Below are 19,041 nucleotides of genomic sequence, written 5' to 3' on the forward strand. Positions count from 1 at the left end.
TCCAAGCTAGTAATGGAGTCTTAAAACCTAAGAAAAATATGTAAGTTTATTGCAAAAGATAATATCCCATTTAAAACAGTTTAGAAATTTACAAAACCTTACATTATACATAGTCTTTAAGAAGAGGCTCTATAGATGAGCTAGTATTAAGTTTGAAGTATGGTGAGTACACATTTTTATTTTCTTTAACTACAGAGAAAGCAGCTACATAAACTCCTGCAACTTAAGTGGCTGTATCGTTCTTTTTAACCTTCAATTTTATAAAAGTAATTTTTATTAAATTAATATCGCTCCATAAAACCATATAACCTCAAGTACAGCATTTTTGTAGGGTATCATGGAAGATGTTACATAATATTTTACAATGAAGCGATTTTCACATGAGTAGATGAGTATACAGTTTTGGTATATGTATATGTGTGGTTTCTTTTTAAACATAGAGGTGATCATTTTTGTTAGCAGGAAAGTGTTTACTGAGCCCCTTTCCCTCATAATGATTTTAAATTTCAATTTCCAGAAGAGACCTCCTTCCTAGTTTGAGGTTGGTGGCCCAAGCAATTCTATGTTGTGCTTTGGTATAGAATCATTATAGTTTTGATCGGTTGTATTTCTAGAAATGTCAGCATTTTCCAACCCCCATTTTATTTAATTCAGTTGAGGGTTTATCTGAGGCCCCCAAATCGACAGAAGTGTGTGACATCATGCACTTCTTAATTATCCAAGGGTTGGGTCATGTCGTTTTGTGCAAGTGTCCTCAGACACCTCTTTATCACTCCAGGCTAACTTTGGCAAATGATCCAGCTCAGCTCTGGGACATTCTGCTCACTTGATGTTGGGCCATGCACAGAGCTTATAAAGTAGGCAGAGTAGGTGTTTGTATCTCCATTTGAAAATGGACAAATAGGCCCTGAAAATTTAAGCAATTTGCCAGAGGTTAGTGGACTAGACTGTTGTGTTGCCTGGGTCTCTTAATTCCCGGAACAGGATTATTTTCATTCTAGCATGCTGCCTGAGAATATAAATTAATTTGAAAATTAGTGTAAGCAAAGCAAATTAAGATGGAGGCTCTACTACAAGATAAAATTACATAAGAGATCCCACATGGTTTTGCTTTATTGGATTACCATCTCTCTCTGCTGTTCTTTTCCATTGTTGGGGCCAACTGAGAGTTGATTGTGTGGATACAGAAAGATCTGTGGCTCTTCGCCAGTGGTAGCATATCTTATTGAAATGTGGCTTCTTAAGTATGACAAGTGCATTTATCTTAATTCCAACTTAACATTATGGATGCCGGTCTCATTTTCTGGGCTGAAACATTACACTAGAACAGAGCAAGAACGTCTTGAATGACATTCCAAGACTTACACAGTGCAAGCCGAGGTTCATTGCCAAATCTCCCTCTCACTCTCTCTGAAATAGCTTTGTGCACTGCAGTTTTGTGGCAGGGGAGGGTGCAGCTGGCGGAGTGTTTGCGCAGTCTTTCTCAGTTCGCAGTGGGGCATGTACAACCCAGGTTCACACGGGGGCTGCACTCTGCAGACCCGAACTCAGACCCCTGATCTTCAGCACAGGGAGTTGCCTTCTCATTGAGTGCATCATCAATCCAACCACAGGCTGGGAGAGAATTTACTGAGAAGGAATGTGAGCCTTGCCAACCCACCTCTCAGCCCCGAGAGTACGTAGCGATTATTTAATTATATTACTTTAGTCGTTTGTTCAGCCATGCAAGTTTGTCTGGGCCCACATGTACAGGGGTCTTGTCAAAAGAATGAGTCAGACTTTAAAAGAATTCAGACTTTGGGAAAAAAGGGTCTTTAATACTAAAATGGAAAAAATATATATATATATTGTGTATATATATATATATATATATATATATATATATATATATATATATATATATATATATATATATCCTCATTCCCAGTCCTGCTGCTGCTTCAAACTGGTGCCCATGGCCTGACCACCAGGAAGGGAGAGAGACTATGCAGATTAACATACATTTGAACTCTACAAAGCCGTTGCAGGAGTGAATGGAGGAGAACCAGTGTTAGGTTTTCTCTCAGTCTTATTTGTGTTATTGGTAAGATGAAACGGACAGGTTGCTGGGTCTCATGATCTTAACTGTCACAGGGAAATTAGCTGTGGAACCGTAAAGTTCAAACCCAAGCCAGAACCCTCCCATTGGCCAGGCGGTCAGTCTCAGGCCCCAGGCTGAGAAGCATGATGGTCTAAGGTGGTCCCTGGACCAGCTAGCATCTGCGGGATGGCACACCACTAAGTTCCTTATATCCTGCAGTGACCTCACTCTGCCACAGACTGTAAGGCCCACACAGCATGAGATGGCAAGTCCTTGATTTGGGATCGAGGGGCTAATTAAAAATGAAAATGACCCACCGCACCAGACGAGCTTGCATTTTTATGCCCTGCCCATTTCTGTTGTGCTTATGGACACCTATATCTCAGAAAACTGCCAGTTTATGTAGCTATTTTTTTTCCAGGGGTACCTTCTAATATCTCCTCTATCTTCCTGCTCTGCACAACATTTCTTTTCTTCTTTCTTTTGGGATGGCAAACCCAGGGAGGGCAGGAGGTGCTTAGCATCACAGAGGTGTTGGAAAGTGCGCTGGGGGCTCGGCTCATGGTGGGCGTCTGGACTTGCAAACCAGGACGTGGCCTGGCTGTGCACGGCAGGGAAGGACGCAGGTGATCACTGCAGCGTCCGTGAAGTCCTAGCGAGCAGTGGCGCTGACGCAGGTGAGCTCGGTGGGCAGGTCCGGCAGGAGCTAAAGCCGCCCGAGTGTCCCCGTTCCACGGGTCGAGTGGCTCACAGCCCCCACGGGCCTTTGCTGAGAAGGAGAGGAGACCTGAAGGCAGTGGTCTCCCCGCCGCGGGGCGGTCCTTAGGGACGGCATCGGCAATGGTCCCAACAAGCTCAGATCCACCAGAAGCATTTCTTCTTCACCTTCTTGGTTTTCCGCCGTAAGTCCTGTTTCTCAGGAACGGGGGGTTCTGCTGGGGACTTTGGTGGGGGAGATGGCTCCTCACCCGGTCCCGCTTCCTCCAGACTCTGTAGAACTTCATGGAACCTGCCTTCCTGCTGCCGAAAATCATATTCTACACTGGAAAACACAGAGAGGAAGGAAGGAAAGTAAATGCAAATCAGGACACGCTGATTTAGCCTCACCATGTGTCCAACTGACACAGAAGAACACGGGCTTTGAAATCTAGTCCCAGACGCTTAGGTACCTACTGGCTGTGTGACCTTGGGAAACGGTGCCACCTCTCTGAACATCCAGTTCCTCATCGATTGAACTGGGACCTGGAACGCCTTCTGCTTGGGGATGTTCTTAAATTTAAATGAGGCCTGTCACATGGCAGCCGGATTGTAGGTGGTCAGTAAACATTGCTCCCATTTCTCTCTCACGTGTACTTAATGCCCCTAATTCTGAATTCTTTTTTACATGTTATGCTTGAAAACTGCCTCATTGTAAAAGACTTAAATAATGCAGAAGAATATACAATAAAACTGACAACTCAGCTTCGACATCTGTAAAGTAGACATAATCATAGCACAGTCTCAAAGGCTTTCTTTGGAATTCATTTTCTATATCAATGGAATATAAATGAAGTACTTAGAGCAGTGCCTGGCATCCAGTAAGCCCTCCATCCGTATGAGTTAGCTCCTGTTGCTATTAGTGTTATCGTCACCAGTAATGTTATTATTACTAAAATAGTACATCTTGCCTTTGCCTTGCTTCTCAACTTAATAATATGTCTTGGAGAGCTTTGCGTATGCACTTACCCCATAGTATTCCTCAGTACAGACGTAGTTAAACACTCTTTTTTGATGAGTGCTACTTCCTAATCTCCTTTTTCTTTTCTTTTTCTATTTTATTTGTGTGTTTTGGAGTCTTTCATGTACAGGCTCCATTATATGGTCCGTACACTGGTCTGTGAGGTAAACAGGATGCCCTCTGGGACCAGGGTTCCCAGAGGTTGAGAGCGTGGGGGCCGGGGTGTGCAGAAGCTCTGGCTTGGGCCGTGGAGCTCACACCCCAGTCCTCTGAGGGCTTGCGAATCAGGCTGGCCTGCATCAGGGACTGTCAGCCTGCCTCATACCTCTGGCTCTGCCTTCCCCGAACCTGGAAGCCGAGCCAGAAAGAACGGATCCTGCCGGCTGTGCGTGGGCTGCCTCTGCCCTCAGTTGTGCACTTTCCTCCCTGGGACGTTTGATGATGGAGGCGTTCCCAGTGCCGCGACACTTGTAAGAAAGCTGTTAAGCTTTCAGCTGTGTTTGTTACCTGGTTCCAGACTAGAGCTCTCAGAAGGCCAAAGATGAGGGGCCAGCGTGGGCGTGTGAAAAGCAGAAGAAATGCAGAGTCACGAAAACAGTGCATTCTCCCTGTTTAGCAAAGAGGAAATGAAATGTTTCGTATGGAAGACAAAAACCCCACATTGGTCCGTGACGCGGCATGACTGGCCAAAGCCTTTCTCCCAAGCAAGGGTTGAAAGGAGCTGTTAAAGGGACACTTGTCCATGTCTACTATCCCCATGTCACGCAGGAGCAGAGTAGTGCTGCTGAAAAGGCAAATCATGATTGCCACGCATGACTAACAAAGCCCCCAGATGGTTCTTTGTCACTGGGTGTTCTGAATAGAAGAAGCTAATGCGACCAATGCAGTGTCAGGACTCAGGGACATCGTATTATTTCATTTCTGTATCTTTGATAAGCTTTGCCCAGAGTTTCTTCTCCTTAACTTACATCCTTTTATTTTCTGTTCCTCCCTGGTCCCCTCTGTGGGGACACACTTCTTGGGCTGGGTGAACTATGTCATCGAAGAAACACAGGCTGTTTTTCAAAGCAACGCTCCACAACTGATTAGCTCTGAGATCTTGAGGAAGTCATTTCTCATTTTCGGGCCACAGTGTCCTCATCTCTAAAACGAGTGTGTTACCTACTCATAGGATCGCAGTGTAGTTTAAACAACATGATGTGCATACAACACTCAGCTCAGAGCTGCATAGGCACCAAGTATTCAGCCAGTCATTCAGCAGTCATTCATTAAGTACCTCCCATATACCAGGCCCCGGGCGAGGTGCTGGGGGAGGAGTGTAGACAGACAGACAGACAGGTTATCCCTGGCCTCCTGATCCTGGCAGTCCAGTGACTCTAGGTCCTCAGTAAATGCTAGCCAACACCAAGAGCTACTAGAGAGCTTCTGGCCAGAGCCTAGGATTTGTCAGGTCAGTGAGTACAGGCACCCATAGATTGAGACACTGAGGCTCCCACTTGCAGTATGCACTACTCAGCGCTGCACCCTATTTGTCTCAGGGCCTTCGGTGGGTTTCTGTCTGTACCACCGACACCTCAGTTTCCCCAGTGGAAACAAGGATATGGAGTCAGAGGCCGGGGAGGGGTTGTCTCCTACGACCTCTGCATTGCTTCAAGGAAGACATTTAAAGTGTAAGTTGCAAACTCTGGTTATCACCCCCTTTAGCACTAGTTCACATCCTCATAGTTCTTCAGTTCCTGATATGGCCCTGCCCTCTCTCCTGAGGCAGAAAAATAATCATTATCCTAGAGCACCAGATGGAGCCAAAGAAAGTGGGTACCGCTTGCTCATTCTGGGAATTTCCTATGCTGTCTGGTATAAGATATTCCATCCACTCTTCCATGCATCCGTCCATCGTCCATCCATACATCCATCCATGCATCCATCTATCCATCTATATCATTCATCCATGCATCCATCCATCATCCGTCCATCCATGCATATATGCATCCGTCTATCCACCCATCCATCCATCCGTTCATATCATTCATCCATGCATCCATCCATTATCTACCCATCCATGCATCCATCCATCATCTACCCATCCATGCATCCATCTATCCACTATCCATTTATCCATCCATCCATCCATCCATCCATCCATCCATCCATTCATGTCACCCATCCATGCATCCATCCATCATCAATCCATCCATCCATCAATCCATCCATCCATTCATCCATCCATCCACCCATCCATCCACCCACCCACCATCCATCCTTCCACCCATCCACCCACACAGCCATCCACCCACCCACCCATACACCCATTGACCCACCCCTCCATCCCTCCATCCATGCATCCATCCATCGTCCATCCATACATCCATCCATGCATCCATCTATCCATCTATATCATTCATCCATGCATCCATCCATCATCTGTCCATCCATGCATATATGCATCCGTCTATCCACCCATCCATCCATCCGTTCATATCATTCATCCATGCATCCATCCATTATCTACCCATCCATGCATCCATCTATCCACTATCCATTTATCCATCCATCCATCCATCCATCCATCCATCCATCCATCCATGTCACCCATCCATGCATCCATCCATCATCAATCCATCCATCCATCAATCCATCCATCCATTCATCCATCCATCCACCCATCCATCCACCCACCCACCATCCATCCTTCCACCCATCCACCCACACAGCCATCCACCCACCCACCCATACACCCATTGACCCACCCCTCCATCCCTCCATCCCTCCATCCATCCATCCCTCCATCCATCCATCCATCCATCCACCCACCCACCCAGCCACCCACCATCCAGCCCTCCACCCACCCACCCACCCACCATTCATCCTTCCCTGGCCCTAACACTGTGCAGGGATACAACAGTAAGACAGACAGACATGGATACTGCTCTTAGGGAATCTTATTTCCCAGTGTTTAGGGCAGATGATTAAACTAACAATTGCTTTAAGAATACATGTATGCTCCATATTTATCTTAGACTACCCTTACTCTCCAGCTCTTCATCCGTACGCATCTACCAAATTTTATAAACACACACATAAACCAGCTTCCTTCTTCTCCTCATATATGACATTTCTCTGACTTTATAATTCAAACACATAACAACAACAAACCACCTAAGTGTGTCAGGACTCACAACGGTGTCCTGCTACCAATTAGAAATAATAGTGCTCAGGGTGAACCCAGAACGTGCACAGAACTGGCAGGCCCAGGAGAGAAAAGCCAGGAGACAGACTGTAAACTCTGTGTCATCGTCACAGTTTACGGTGCAGCTCGACATGGAGGGTAGAGCAAAGGCTCGGGAGTGGAAACCTTGGGTTTGGACTGCACCACTTACTGGGCGGGTGACCTTGTGCAAGTTGCTTCTCTTTCTGAGACGCAGATGAGAGTGAGGGTTTTAAAGCTATGACACGGGGTAGCTGTGCAGGTGGGACACAATCACAGGTCAGATGTCCTCCTGTGGGATTGGCCTCTGCCCACTGCACTCTTCCCTAAGCCTTTTGTCTTTCGGTCTTAGTGACGGAATGCCTCACCTCCTCACTCGTACCTTAAGCTCTTCAGTAAATGTATACCTGGCCAGCAACATCTCTCTTCACCTCTCTACTCCATGTACATTCAGGAAAGAATACATTCTCTGTTTCTATGGAAACCCCACAGGTTCCATTATGATCACTGGGACTTAGAGAGCTCCCCCCACCCCCCTGCAACTACCCTCACTGGTCTTGGCAATTTTAAGGGGATGGAAAGTGACTCTGTTTTCGAGGCCAGGCAAATAGCAGATACAGAGAAGTATGTGTACTTTGGAAAGAAATCGATTAATGTTTTTTAGGCCGAAGCAATTTATTAACATAAAGGAAAATTGTCACTTTCCTTCTTTTTCTTCCGTTTGACAAACCACTGTTTGGGTTGGAGGGAAGGAGAAGGGAGTATATTTTGTTTTGGTAGCAGCTGCCTTATGGGCAGGGGCAGTACCCTCTCTCATCTCTTTTTCATCTTGAGGCTGAGTGGAGAAAAGCAGATACCCCTCAACTTCCTTCTTGGCCAACCCACACTCTATTCAGCAACCTCTTTTAAAGGGGAATAAATTGCCTACTTGGTGATAATTCAAGGAGGGTCGTTTGCAGATTCTGGGGGCATCGCCATCTGCTTTGGGTTTGGTATCCAGGTGGAACACCGGTGACTTTTCCCACCTCTCCTCCCCTTCTTTCATTCCTCTTAGTCTCCCTCCTTTCCCCCGCCCCCACCATCTCCTGCCATCTTGTTCCATGAGGATAAAGATGAGTGTGAATGCTTAGTTTGTAGAGCTCTGGCTCACCGTGGGTGCAAATGGTGGCCAAGAAATGGTTACAATACAGAATTAGGGCCTAGAGCCATTGAGATAATGTGGAACGTTCAAAGACGGTGAGGTTGGTCCCCTGAGGATGCTTGGAATACGTGACACCTGTTCAGGGCTGCCCAGTTCATCGTGTGGGAAGCCCCAGGTGTCTGCGCATGGTACCACACTGCATTCAGAAGCTTAGCTGTGCGTCAACCAGCAATTGAGAGATCTCAGGTTTCCTTCTTGAGGGCACCTCACTGATCTAGCTCCAGATCAGTGTTCCAGCCATGAGGTGAAAAGCAGAAGGATGTTTTTCTAGGTAATTGGAAGCAGTGGAAAGCCTACGTTATGGCTTGTCTGGAAGAAGAAATAGCGAAGCGCAAAAAGTAGATAAATATATTCGTATATAAGCAAACAACAGAGCCTGGTTCTGGATGTAGCATCTTGGCTGGGCAAACTGAAGTTGGGTACACCAAAAAGAGATAAAAGTTTATATGAAAACAAATAAACCATGGAAACCTTTTACTTTTATATGGCACTTTCAAATTGCAAACACTTCAGATCTGTGTTTTCATTTTATGTTCACGATAGCCCAGGAAGATGGAACGATTGTTATCTGCTTTTAACTGACAAGCTAGTTGGCAAAGCAAAGTCCCACTATGAGTTAGGATCAGAATCTAAGCCTGGTTTCCAGACTGCTAGCCCTTTGTGTACCCAGAGAAGCATCGGATGTTTTAGCCAGGGTCTTATTCTAAGAAAGAAATAACAAGAGACTACCTGGACCATGTGAGGTGAGGACCCGTGGTAATTTCAATTAATAATAATAATTAGAAGGAGGAGGAGGAGGCGGCGGGAAGGAGGGAAGGAGGGAGGACTACTGTTTATGGAGTGAAGTCTGTATTATAGACACAAGTTTAGTAATTCCCGCATGTCTCATGTCATTCTCACGGCCCTGTCAGGTAGACCTTATCGTCCTTTCAGAAATGAGGAAACTGAGGCAAGGATAGGATAGGTATTCTGCCAAGGGCACACGCTAGTGAGCGACAGAGCCAGGGTCTGAGAGTACGCTGTCTGACTCCAAAGCTTGTGCATAAGATATATTACACTAAAATAACACAGTCGCCTCAACTGTGTAAGGTCCTGGCTGCCAAATGTGTGTGGAGTGGGGGTGGGGAGACAGTGGTGACCAAGGCCTGGCGCCCCTAAATGACCTCACAGCCCCCTGTGGAGCCAGACCCAACCTGGGGTGGAGCTCCACCCTGAACTGGTGTTTCCAGACTGCCAGGCGATTCAACAGGGAGGCAACGTACCCAGAGAAGATGGCACCCCCTTAGCAGGCAGCTCACTCAGCGGGAATCTGGGCTCAGCAATCTGGGGTCTAGGTCAGCTGCTGGGGTCTGCAGAGGGCCCCTTACACTTTCTTCTCAGCTGGCGGGTCTTGGTTTTTTGTAAAAAGAAATGGTGACCAGCCACTGCCGTGAACTGTACATTCCAAGCATGTTGCCTGACAAAGTAATGATCCGTGGCATGTCCCTGAAGATGAAACATCTTGCACATCTCGCTAGACCTCTCCATCTCTGTTGAATGTTTCTGGGACCCCTCTCACCACCGAGCCCAGCCACCATAGATTCATTGACCTTCTGCAACTTTTTCTTTTTCTTTTTTTTTTTTTTTAAGAATTAGCTGTGAAAATCAATGGAACCAGCGAGGGTAGTTTGATTCCTGTCCACTTGGATAAATCATGTCACTTTGGGAAGTAGCTTTGGGGAAGAATTATTGTCTGGGGCATTAGAAGCTTTAGTTAGTTTGTTTTTCCCCCCGAGCTTTGAAGGGATATTGTTCCTAAAACTTTCTCCTAATGACCAATTTGCTCATTATTTATAGGGTGTAATTTTAAGCTTCACAACTTGCAGCCATTTCAAGTTGGCAAGTGCACCCCTTCTCCTAGGGCATCTGTCTGCGATGAGTCCTAAGAGAATTGCAGGTTCTCCTCTCGGCACATAAATAAGCAGGACCAAGCTGCAGAAACCTTCACCACCAATCGCTCTCTGTGAAAGAAAATCTGTGCTCTGGGTTTCTGTGGCTCAGTGTCGCAAAGGCCTTCATATTAAGCCCTTTAAAAGGATAGGTCATCTCAGAGAACTTGAGCACATACATATATTCACTGGTTACGCAAGGTCAAAAGTAAGAGGGGGACACATAGGAAAATCTGCTGACAGCAGGACTGGTTTAAGCCCTGGCTCTGTTGGATCTTGGAAAAGTCACAGAACCTCTCTGCATCTTTTTTTCTCATCTGTAAAATGGAAATAATAACCATCCTCCTGTTTTAGGGTTGTTAAGAGTCTGAAACGAGCTACTACATGTACAGTTTAGCAAAAGGCCTGGCAGTGTTGCCTGGCCCGACAAATGGTAATGAATGGTACATTAACTTCACACAGAAATAAAGATTGTTTCATTCTGCGGGTCAACTGTGGCCTCTGAGCCAGCAGCAATCCGTTTGTTATTCCTGTGAAATTCTCAGCTTGCTTGATTTTATATTTATGGCAGGTTTCAGCCTCTTTAGCCATTAATGCATTAAAATAGGTTTCATTTTTATTGCAGATAAATTGCTGATGCTGTAAGCCCTACTTCTTTCCCCTTACACTCTAGGGAGAAGAAGAAAGGGATAAAGCTACTGAGAGAAACAGGGACTAGAGGCAAATATCTTGGGGATCAACCTATCGAGGCTCAGAGAAATTTCCTCATGTACCGCAAGCTTTATGCCTATTTCCTAAGGAGCGAGCTTGAGCTATGTTTGGTGGCGGTTGTTTTGGGGAGGCTGGTTGGTATTGCCATACATTCACTTTCCAGCATTTGAAACGAACACTGCTCAATCCGTACTGAAATGGGATGAGAGGTACAAATGCATCTGTGATCACTAGAAAGAACGGCTCTGCTGTGTGCTTTATAGTTAGTTTTCACCGCATACTTCATTGCTGGCGAGAGAGAGGACTATGGCTGGAAGCCGAGGCTCTGACAGTTCACCAGGCTCCATGCTGGGAGAGCACCGTAGGCAGACCAAAGGAAAATACTAAATAATTTAAGTGGAAAGTGGGTTGCCCAGGCCTGGGCACGTAATACATTTCTAGTGAAATGCCTTTTTCTCTGGTTAGGTAACAGCTCTAAGTGGCAGGCAGGGTCAAGACCCAGTATCAAAAACACCTAACCACAGAAGGACACTCCAGGATGGCTCCCAGCACCACCAGCTGTGTGACCCCAGACAGCTCATGTAGCTCCCCAGAAAGTGGAGGCCTGCCTTTTCTCCTGCGGGGCACGCCGCTGCCAGGCTTTGGCCTGTTCCGCAGACTCCTTATCAGAAGTTCTGAATATCAAACCTGAGGGGGTGACACCAGGAACGGGAATGCTGGTTGCTGGGTACAAAGGGAGTTGCCTGCAGCAAGTTTCCTTTTGAATATCCATAACTTCTTCTCTGTGTGGTTCCAAAGGAGTTGTAACAATGGAAGACTCAATAAAGATAAAAAGCTGCCTGCTGTCTGTGTAGTTTGAGGAAGTGGGAGGATGGTGGTGGAGGATTCAGGTTCCAGAGCACGGGTGACCACGCCCCTCTCCTGAAGGGGGCGTGGTGCTGGCCTGGGCAGCGCTTTGCACACCCACCCTGTCACGTGTGTGTAATTGCTCCTCCAGGACTCACCAGAGGGCAGTTCCTAGCCTTTGGGCTCCTGGCCTGGGAGCAGAATTGGGCACTAATTGGTCGTAATCTTATTGAAGGAGGAGTATCAGCAGGGGTTGCCCTTCCATTGCTCCTCTCAGATGAAGCCTGAGGAGATGGGAGAAGTGGGAGCAGGAGAGGCTACAAATGCATCCCCAAGTACAGTCATCCCTCAGTATTCACAGGACATTGGTTCCAGGATCCCCACGGATCCCCACATCCCTGAAGCTCAAGTCCGTGATATAACACGGTGTCGTGTTTGCATTTTTGCATATATACATACATCATCCTTTATACTTTAAATCATTTCCAGATTACTTATAATACCTAATACAATGTAAATGCTACGTACATAGCTGTCACACTGTATTGTTTAGGGACTAATGACAAGGAAAAAAGTCTGTAACATTCAGTACAGATGCAACCATCATAGGCCTAACTACATAATACACATTAGCAACAACGTTCCTTTTTTTCCCCTCGGAATATGTACTTTCGATCCATAGTTGGTTGAATCCATGGATGCGGAACCCAAGGATACGGAGGGCTGACTGTAATGCATATTGCAAGCGTGGGCTTCCATCCAAAATGGACTGACAGAGACTCATTTTTTCTTCTCATGGGATACAGGAGGCATCAAAAGATTTTGCTCACTCTTTGAACAAGCCCTCCCTCTTTCCCTTTTCCTCCACTCTCACCTTCACCCCCTCGTTAGGTCCTATATGACTGTCTAACTCTATCATTGACACCAATCAGAAAGGCCAGGCATCTCTCCAACAATTCATTTAAAACAAAAGCTAGATTTTGGGCTATTTCATTAGCAAGACTTTTCTATTCATGGACATGCGGGCTGTTTGTCACAGAAGTTTCTAGTAAATCACCTTCTCCTTTCAAACCCCTGACTTGATGTACTTGAATGTTTCTCAAGCTTCCCCGGGGTCACAGCTTCCCAGGAAGTGTTCTGTGACTGCAGGTTCCCATCTTCCACCACACCCCCTCTGATCCAGCTGGTTTTGGGGTGACGCTCAGCAGCCACCACTCAGAACCCCAGGAGACTCTGATGTAGGTGGTCCTGGATCCCACTCCGAGAGCATTATTTCAGCCCTGCCTGTGAAACACAAACCCTCGGGATGCCCGTGACTGAGTAGAACTTGGCCGTCTAACCTTCCACTTAGGGCTGGCTGCCGAAGGCGGCCTGCTGTGGAATCTGGCTCGCAGGCAGATGGAACTGAGGTCTGATCTTGTCATTGCCACTTAACGAGTTCCAAAATAATTGTGCCAGAGCCTCCCCCTCTCAGCCTCAGTCGTCTCTTCTGGCCATTGTGCAGGTGCCTACCACTCAGCGTCCTTATGTTTTGCCAAAAGAACATGAAGATCTAAGGCCTTAATCCCCTCTCCCGAAGAGATTGTCAGGGTAGTTCAGACACTATGGAAAGGGGATATTTTAGCCTCAATGGGATGTGTGGTTTTGCACAAGTCAGACTTTGCCTCTCCCACCATGGTGGGTACAGCAATATGGGTGACCACATTGGTCTGCCATGATGAACAAGGATTTCCGTGTCCGGTGAAACTACAGCAGGCTCTCTGAGACATCACAGGAAGTTCTGATTGGGTTCCACTCGTTGAGAGGATGTAGCATTCAGGTATTTAAAAATTGACAGCCCATGTACTACATTCGGTCATTGTTTGATTCAGGTCCAGCAGGTCCAGTGAGGACCTACTGCATAGAAGCCTCCCTTCCCTGTGAGAACATTTGAGTAAGACCCTCCCTGTCCCCACCCAAAAATATGGGCACACACAAATGGTAACAGTGATTTTACTTTGGGGCCATCTAAATTGCTGTCTCAAGTCCACCACTGCTTTTCATCCCTTCCCCCATTCAATATAGTCATTCTCTTCTCTGCCAAGAATTTCCTGAGCACCAACGATGTATTACACACACACTGGCCCATGATTCTGAGATAACTAGCCATTTGCTGACAGAAAGAAACTCATAAACACTGTGTTACAATGTTAGGATAATGGCATAGCAGAGGAAAGCGCATGCCATGGGGGTCCTTCTCTGGAAGGAATGTGAGGTTTTCCAGAGAGGTTGGATTTTAAACCGCAAGACTAGGAACTGTCCAGAACAAAGAGGGAAGAAAAGACATTTCAGGAAGTGAGGGAACTTACGCAGAGGCACCAAGGCAGAACCCATGGTGTTTGAAGCCGGTTGAGTGACTGGAGTTGTAGCAGTTAAGACATTTAGCATCATTTTAAAGAGCCTTGAAGAATTAGCTAAAGGGAACAGTAGGAAGCAGGACACAATTGCTTAACAGGAGAGTGACATGGCGAGAGTCTACTTTTCAGGTAATTTAGCGATCTGTGTAGAGGATTACTAGGGATAGCGCAAAGGGGCCTATGGCAGAAAGATTAGTTAGAGGTCAAGTGGCAAAGGATGAGGGTCTTTACTGCCCAGAGACAGAGGGGGCGGAGCTAAGGGGCTGGATTTAGCAGCTGGAATTGGTAACCACGTGTTTGACACGTGTTGTGAAGAAGAGTGAGGTAATGGCAACGATAGTTTCTTTATGGAATTATGGTTAATGATATGGAACCAAATAAGAAATAGAGGAAGGAATTAATTTCATGAGGGAAAATAAGGAGGGTGTTTGTTATATGGTGAATCTGAGGTGCCTTTGAGATATTAAGTTAGAAATATCTGTAGTTAGGTTTATATCCCTGTAGTTAGGGAAGACAGAGAGAGAACATGCTGATGAAAGAGGTGGTAGGGGAAGAAGGCGGTGTCATAAGACAGTCGCTTAAAATCCACGAGTACTGTTGAAACCATGAAAAGAGGCTAAGAATGAGAAGAAGAAATAGCATGTCCAGGTAGACCCCCAGCTCTTCTGTGTCTCCTCTCTAGCACCATTCAAATCTTACATGGCCAACCTCTCCCTTCACCCATTACAAATGGTCAGTTTGCAGCTTGCTCTTTATTTCAGTTTCCTAAGCATGAACGTGTTTGGATGGTAGATGAACATTTTTTTCTGAGAAAAAAATTCCTGTTCTCTTCCCTTAAAACATTGGAGGCCTTTTCCAACTTAAACGAAGCAGATTTCTCCTAGGAGCTACGTCCAGAAAATAAATGCATGATCAGTGTAGTCAAAATCCTCCAAAGAGGCGCGGTGATTATTTTTAGAGTGAACATGAAGATGAAGTGCAGGGAGACATGGCTGGAGGAACAGAGGATGGAGTGAGGGAAGGAGGAGGGACGTCTTGGGAGAGAGCTCGTGCCCTTGGGAAGAGGAAAGGGAGCTGATTTCTTAGGACAGCTTTTCTTGAACTTCATTTGTCCACCACCTTCATGGTTTTTGTGAAACTCCCCACAACAAACATTTATTTTCTCTCTAAATTGATTTCCTTTTTAAACTTAGAAAATAGGCGATGCCACTTTTGAAAAATGGAGACCAGCATCACTTGCAATAAATATTTAGGGGACTAGTTTTAAACGTTAAAAGCTTCAATAAAAATTGTAAAATGATTACATTCTGGCTAGGTCCTGTTGCTTGCCTATGGCTATGAACCTGAGACCTGTTCTCTCGTGGCAAAGAAGCATAATAAATAAGCATTAGAAAGGTTTCGAAGACATTCTAGCACCAAACTCTGATTTTCCCCTCCAGGTAATCACAAGGATTGAAACAAATTTGGAAAGAGAACCTTTCTCACTAAGTAATTCAATGTTATTTAATCTTGGTACTAGAGGTGGCATTCACCCAACTCTTTGAGAAACTTGTCCTAGAATTAAAGCTAAGGACAGATGAGGAGTAAGACTGGGCCCTAAATAGCCTGGAACCAGCTCGATGCATGGGATCAATCCCCACCCCTTCCCTTGGAGCCGACAGCAGTCAAAACTCAAAGGAGTCTGTTCTCCCTGGTTTATGGGATCCTCTGACAGACCCTGAGAGCCATGCACAGAGTCCTTAGGCATCTATGTTGGTGCTTCTCGGTGAGATGCGATCTATGGAAGTGATCCATGGTAAGGAGAAAGCCAAGGAGGCTTGGGGCAGAAGGCTCCTGTGGAGCAGAGAGAATGAGTTGGGCAGAACCAATGCCCCCACGTGTCCTGATGGAAGCAAGTCGCATTAGCCATCCTCTTTGGCTGATGGGGCCACTTAGAAAACCTTACATGTTGCTACCTTAGCAGCAACATCTCCACAGAAGAAGACCCAGCAGGCAATAAATCCATCATGCACCCACGTGCTTTATGTACAGTGACGTGCGCTGGGCCCATCCATCATCAGGGAGAGAGGGCAGCTTGACAAGGCCTGAGGATGAGTATTCCACATCACTTATTCATTAGTTTGTAAGATCTGACTTTCCAGGACGCAACATAGAGTTTGAAGTCTTTTGAAATGGTAAAAAAAAAAAAAAAAAAAAAAAATGACAACTCTCCTCTCTCCACTGGTACTACGATGGGGGTGTTTTTCTGATCTCTTGCTTTCATCAGATTAATTGCCTGTTCCTCTGCAATGGCTCAGATACAGAGATAGAGACGCTGTGTGGAAGAACAGTCTGGCTTTGAATGGTAATGAGGAAAGGGAGCATGCAGTGGCTGTTCCTCTTGGAAAACTAGCACGATACGTGTGCATGAGGTGTGCTCACCCATCCAGGGGTGTAACTTAATTCGGACTGTTTGCTTGGGATGTTTGAATTGGGTACTAAAACAAAATGCAAACATTCTCAGACTTGTTGGAAGGTCATAGTTTAGCCAAATATTACCAGTTTTCATTGAGCATAGACCATCAGAAGGTCAGAACCGAAAGGGACTATAGGGACCGTCTCATTAAAGGCCCTCATTTTTCAGATGAGGAAACTCAAAGGCCAGAAATGATTTGCCCACGGCCAGGCCATGGAGCTCACAGTAGATGGGGAAATAAACACTGCTCCTTTTCATCTACATAAGCTAAATAAAAAGTCACCTTAAGGTAATAGAGACTACATCATCTGGCCGATGAAGAAAGGAGACCATCCAAAATTTAAATGGAAGTTAGTTAAAAATAATTCTTGTTTATGATGAATAGATTTTTTGTCCTCCCTAGCTGTCTAGACATTAAATAATTTTTGTCTTCCTAGTGCTTAGGAAATTTGCTTAAGATAGGAGATGTAAAAAAGGGAGCGAAAGGGAGCAACTGACAGGCCTGCCTACTTAGACTTTCCAATGTCACAAGCCTTTTCCAGGGGATATTTTTTTGAGGGGATATTTTACACTGAGGTAAAGGACATTTGCCATGCTTGGTCCTGAAGCTTCTGTCATTTGGTGAAAATATGAGGTTCTGTGGCTTGTAGGTGTAAGGAATTGACAGTTTAATGAGAAAATGCCCAAGGCCCCACCCGAGTACGGGGTCTTTTAAATTCCAGGCCTCCCGTCCCTTGGGTGGATGAAAACTCGGGATTCTGCTGGAGAGAATGAGAAATTTTTAAAAGAAGACACAGGCAACCCAATCAGACAGCCTTTCTCATCTAAAAAGAAACATAATAGAGAAAGCAAAACCATACACTTTTGTCAAAATTAGATGCCATCAACTGAAATGACTGCTTTTGATGGCTTTTCCACCATGCCACTGAAATGGGCTTCCAGCTAAGGGGCATTGATCTTTCTAGTAATAACGGCAATAAGCCCTTGGGTTTGTACAGAGGTTTACAGTTACAAAAGGCATTCACCTACAACTATATTATCTCATTTGCTCCTCTTGGCAACTCTATACAGGGATTATTGTGCCCATTCTACAGATGAGGACACTGAGTCCCAGACAAGTTAGCAGACACCTGACTTGGGGATTTTGACTCCAAGTTCAGTGCTCTCACCACTATCTGATGTTTTTCTTCTATTCCTTACAAAAATCCACTTCATGGCAGCTACCTTACCCCCTGCTGGAAGGAAATGTGCTCAGAAACGAAAACGGAGTGCTTAGCACTGCTCCTTGACACATAGTGAGTGGCATGGGGTAGCTACCGCCGAGTACGAGGTACTGAGGTGGGATAATTAGCAGCACAGGGTTTGGGATCAGAGCGATCTGGACCTGAGTCCTGCATCTGGAGGTGCAGTATGTGAGCTGCGCCACAGGGCTTGATGTCCCTGAGGACGTCACAGCCACCTCATAAGAGATAATTTTGAAATGAGACACACATGTGCATGCAGCATTCCGTAAGGTGCCTGTACTTCCTGTCCAGTACGGGTAGGGATCCTTAGCAAAAGGATTTGCTCATAGACCTTACTGTAAGGAAACAAAGCAACGCCTGCCTCACCACCAGATGTTAACATTTCACAATGAAACACCTTGATTTTTAAGTCTCAGGTACTCAAGGGTCTCCTGTCTTTGCCTCGCTCTTGACTTTCTGCATCTAAGAGAGTGTACGAGATTGTTCCGCGGGCCCTGCAGCGTCCGTGCTCCGCAGAGCCGGCCTCCGTCGTCGCCAGGTACCTGTATATGATGCACGCCGTGTTCTGGCAGGTGCTGCAGTTGTTGAGGTCTTGGCCTGTTCGATAAAAGTTGCGCCTGCAAGAGAGAGCATTTGCTGGATAAATCTATGGGTGGAAGTCCCGTGGGATCCACGCGTTCTGCTGATTAGTTCCTGCAGGAAGCTTTGCCCCACTCGTCGGGACCAAAGCTCTGAAGTTGCCTGACCATTACCAACAGAGAAACAAGAAACCCAAGATAATAGGACCTCACATCTCTAGAGGGCTTTCAAGCACTTTCAAATCGGAGGGTGTTTTCATGCTGACAACAGTCCTGCGAGATGAGTCAGTTATTCTTAACCCCTCGTGATCGGGAGGAAATTGAGGGACTTTGCAAATGAGTGGAAGAGAGGCTATTCCAGTCCCCGACCCCGTAGTGTATTTCTCTCTGTACTGTCAGAGGACTTCTCTCTTAAAAGGTAATGCTGATTGGGATTCATATCAACAAATGTCAGTGAACGACTTCTTCCCTCTCCTACCCTTTTGTTAATTAGCTTTCGTCTTTCTTCCTCTCAGTCTGTAGGGAGCACATTTTTCTAGGGACGAACACAGCACAACTAAATAAATAACGGCCTTCCTCTCTCCAGACTGGTGCTGAGTCACCCAGGAAAGCATTTTGTGACTTTTTTTTTCTTTGCAGAATTGTGATCTCATTTCAGTTTCTACTCAGTTGGTCAGTGA

The 19,041-nt window shown here is 45.8% G+C and overlaps 2 protein-coding genes across 5 annotated transcripts in view; one reads left to right on the forward strand and one right to left on the reverse strand.

Annotated features, from left to right (window-relative positions):
* DOCK2 (dedicator of cytokinesis 2) overlaps window positions 1-19,041 on the forward strand; it is a 369,901-nt gene that overhangs the window by 171,474 nt on the left and 179,386 nt on the right. The window lies entirely within an intron of this gene.
* The window catches only part of INSYN2B (inhibitory synaptic factor family member 2B), a 108,077-nt gene continuing 90,987 nt past the window's right edge, over window positions 1,952-19,041 (reverse strand). For 3 of the 4 annotated variants that reach the window (XM_033096342.1, XM_033096341.1, XM_033096343.1), the window contains 2 exons: window positions 18,326-18,400; window positions 1,952-3,122 (listed from right to left, as the gene is read on the reverse strand). In XM_033096342.1, the coding sequence (XP_032952233.1) occupies window positions 2,936-3,122; window positions 18,326-18,400 (262 nt within the window). In that variant the 3' untranslated portion in view covers window positions 1,952-2,935. The remainder of the gene's footprint in view (window positions 3,123-18,325; window positions 18,401-19,041) is intronic. The other variant, XM_033096344.1, reaches the window with a different exon arrangement.

The sequence above is a fragment of the Rhinolophus ferrumequinum genome, chromosome 24 (genome assembly GCF_004115265.2).
Source record: "Rhinolophus ferrumequinum isolate MPI-CBG mRhiFer1 chromosome 24, mRhiFer1_v1.p, whole genome shotgun sequence".
NCBI classification, from domain to species: domain Eukaryota; kingdom Metazoa; phylum Chordata; class Mammalia; order Chiroptera; family Rhinolophidae; genus Rhinolophus; species Rhinolophus ferrumequinum.